Source organism: Mus caroli, chromosome 5, assembly GCF_900094665.2.
Source record: "Mus caroli chromosome 5, CAROLI_EIJ_v1.1, whole genome shotgun sequence".
NCBI lineage: Eukaryota > Metazoa > Chordata > Mammalia > Rodentia > Muridae > Mus > Mus caroli.
The window spans coordinates 106,999,262-107,002,514 of record NC_034574.1 but is presented as its reverse complement, the minus strand read 5'-3'; the positions used below and the strand labels follow the sequence as shown (position 1 = coordinate 107,002,514).

At 47.2% G+C, this 3,253-nt stretch overlaps 1 protein-coding gene across 2 annotated transcripts in view; it reads left to right on the top strand.

The window, feature by feature from the left end:
* The window catches only part of Svop (SV2 related protein), a 65,253-nt gene that overhangs the window by 43,715 nt on the left and 18,285 nt on the right, over positions 1-3,253 (top strand). For both annotated transcript variants that reach the window (XM_029477554.1, XM_021162428.2), the window contains exon 7: positions 1,653-1,716. In XM_029477554.1, the coding sequence (XP_029333414.1) occupies positions 1,653-1,716 (64 nt within the window). The remainder of the gene's footprint in view (positions 1-1,652; positions 1,717-3,253) is intronic.

Sequence of the window (3,253 nt, the reverse complement as noted above, 5' to 3'; positions counted from 1 at the left end):
AAAAAAAAAAAAAAAAAAAATCCAAAAATAATTTGATTTGGTAGCTTAGAATATAGTCCAGTGGGAGAACATGTGCCTAGTTTGAACATAGCTCTGAGCTCAATCTCTAGTATCAAAGGGAAAAAATGGACTAAAAAAAGATTTACGTGTATACGTGTTTTGCCTGAAGGTGTGTGTGCACACGCACCTGTGTGTGCAGTACTTGCAGAGGTCAGAAGGGGACAGTCGATTCCCTAAAACTGGAGTTGCAGGAGGTTGCTTCGAGCTGCCATGTGGGTGCTGCGATCTCCAGCCCCAAGATTTGGATTCTAATTTGTAACTCTATCATTACAAGTGACGTTTTGGTTATAAAATGAAAAAAAAAAAAAGAACAAAAATCTCATTAATGCTCCAAGTATCTTCATGAGACTAAGCAGATTACAGGAGACAGTAAAGGGCAATAGCTTTTTGTGCAGTAGGGGGCGCTGTGTGCATCCACAGAGCACCATTCAGGTGAAGAAACAGCTGGAGAAAAACTGGCAGGTCCAGGGCACCTTCCTGGTGACTTCCTACATAACCATGTTAACGAAGGTCAGAGGACCATTTGTAGGAGTCAGGTCTCTCTTTCTGCCATGTGGAGTCTTAGGGATGAACAGGGACCAAACTCAGCTCACTGGGCTTGGCAGAATGGACCTTTATCTGCTGCACCATCTCGCCAGCCCCAGAAGAGCTCACTCTTAGAATAAGGATGTGATTACAAAATGGAAAAGGGAAGACAAATTAAAAATGACATTTGTCACCAATGCCGTGGTGGTCTGTTCAGGTAGAAATAGCCAGAGGCAGGTGGGTAGAGGTTCTGTGGAGGACAAGATCTTGGCAAATCTGAATATGTCCTGGCAAACTACCAGACACCAACTCCATCCATCAATGAATAACAACATGACAACAAGGGAGCAGGGTGGCTTTGCACACCCCAGATGCAACTGTCAGGAGCAATTCCATGTAATCCCCCCATGACTGTCCCCAGGGATGCACAGACAGACATCCGGAACCCAGGATGGAGGGACAAAAGGCCATACACAACATAGCCATATCAACTTGCTATCACAGCTGCCCGTAAACCCACAGCCAGACTTTCTCCAGACTCTGTGGTTACTGCAGACCTCGATGGAAGCATGCCAGAACTCGAGGGTCATTTGGGGGGAGTTGGTTAAAAACGCAGGGGCCGCCAGGCAGTGGTGGCGCACGCCTTTAATCCCAGAACTTGGGAGGCAGAGACAGGCGGATTTCTGAGTTCGAGGCCAGCCTGGTCTACAGAGTGAGTTCCAGGACAGCCAGAGTTACACAGAGAAACCCTGTCTCAAAAAACAAAACAACAACAACAAAAATAAATAAATAAAAATGCAGGAGCCATTTGTGAAAATCTGCTTCCCAGGGACAAGGGAGTCACACACTGGCCGACTACGATAGTACATGCTGGGAGACAGGACGGGAAGATAGTGAGTTTGAAGTCAGCCATGAGCTACACAGTAAGAACCCGTTGGTTGAATTTCTGACTTCAGCCACGATACCAGGAAGTTCCAACGTAGGAATCCACGGATCACTCTTGGAGGGAGGGAACTCAGAATCTGCCATCTTCCCACTCTTTAACCCCCGTCTCTTCGCTCACCTAGGGTGACGCTGTATGCCGAGTTCCTTCCCATGAAGGCCAGAGCCAAGTGCATTTTGCTGATTGAGGTAAGGAGGGGGTGACTGGTCTCCCAGGAATTCTTACTGACTGGCAGGCAGCTTTCAAATGTACATAGCCACAGGCTCGCAAAGACTCAATTGACAAATACGCACATGTATATACAGTATAAATGCTTTTTCCTCCTTCCTTCTTTCTCCCTCCCTTTCTTTTTCTTTTCTTCTTCTAACTTACTCGTTTAATGTATGTGGGTACACTGTTGCTATCTCCAGATGCACCAGATGAGGGCGCTGTTTTCCATTGGTTGTGAACTACCCTATGGTTGCTGGGAACTGAACTCAGGACTTCTAAAAGAGCAGCTAGTGCTTTTAAGTACTGAGCCATCTCTCCCACCTTCTCCCTGTCTTTCTTCAATTGGAGGTTGATCTAGGACAGTGGTTCTCAACCTTCCTAACTATATCCTCTAGTACAGTTCCTCATGCTATGGTGACTACTAACCATAAAATTATTTCATTGTGCCGGGCGTGGTGGCGCACGCATTTAATCCCAGCACTCGGGAGGCAGAGGCAGGCGGATTTCTGAGTTCGAGGCCAGCCTGGTCTACAAAGTGAGTGCCAGGACAGCCAGGGCTATACAGAGAAACCCTGTCTCGAAAAACCTAAAAAAAAAAAAAATTATTTCATTGCTACTTCATAACTCTAATTTTGCCACTGCTATGGATAGTGATGTAAATGTCTGATATGCAGGAGATCTGATATGTGACCCCAGGGGAAGGGTCTTTTGACCCCCACAAGAGAGGTCATGACCCAGAGGTTGAGAACCACTGATCTAGGCTCTCACACATGCTGGGCAAGTGCTCTACTACTGAGCTATATCCCTGCCCTTTTTTTGTCCTTTCTATTTCGAGACACAGTCTTGCAAAATTGCCCAGGTTGGTCTTGAACTCACTCTGTAGCTGTCAGGCCCCAGCCATACAGGGACTGCACAGGATTCTCAGCACACCAGTACCTGTTCTGCCACGTGATCACACTTTGTGTCTCCTTACATGTTATGTAAGGAGAGAACTACTCCACCCTAAAATTCTCTAATTGTGACTCCCACCACCCCCTCAGCAAAGAAAGAAACAATTGTGATTTTAAAACAACAACAGTAGTGAAGTTTCTGTCACCAAGCCAGAAGGACCAAGAGGGACCAAGGGCAGCCCAGACAGTTGGATGCCAGATCCTCTGCAGAGACCACCCTGCAGGGGAGGAGGCAGGGCAGTAAGTCAGTCCTGGATTCTCCTCCACCCTGGCTTCCCTCTCATCCCCTGGACTCTCTATTAGCAGAACATAGTGGGAAGCCACTGGCAGGGAACCTAGTGTGTGTATGTGTGTGTGTGTGTGGGGGGGGTCCTTTCAAAAGTGGGAAAAGGAGAATAACTTGGGGGATAAGGAAGAAATGACCCCAAGAATGGATACTGAGCCTGTGAAAGGAAGAAATGACCCTAAGAATGGATACTGAGCCTGTGTGAGGGAGAGATGACCCTAGGGAAGGAGACTGAGCCTGTGTGAGGAAGAGGTGACCCCAAGGATGGACACTGAGCCT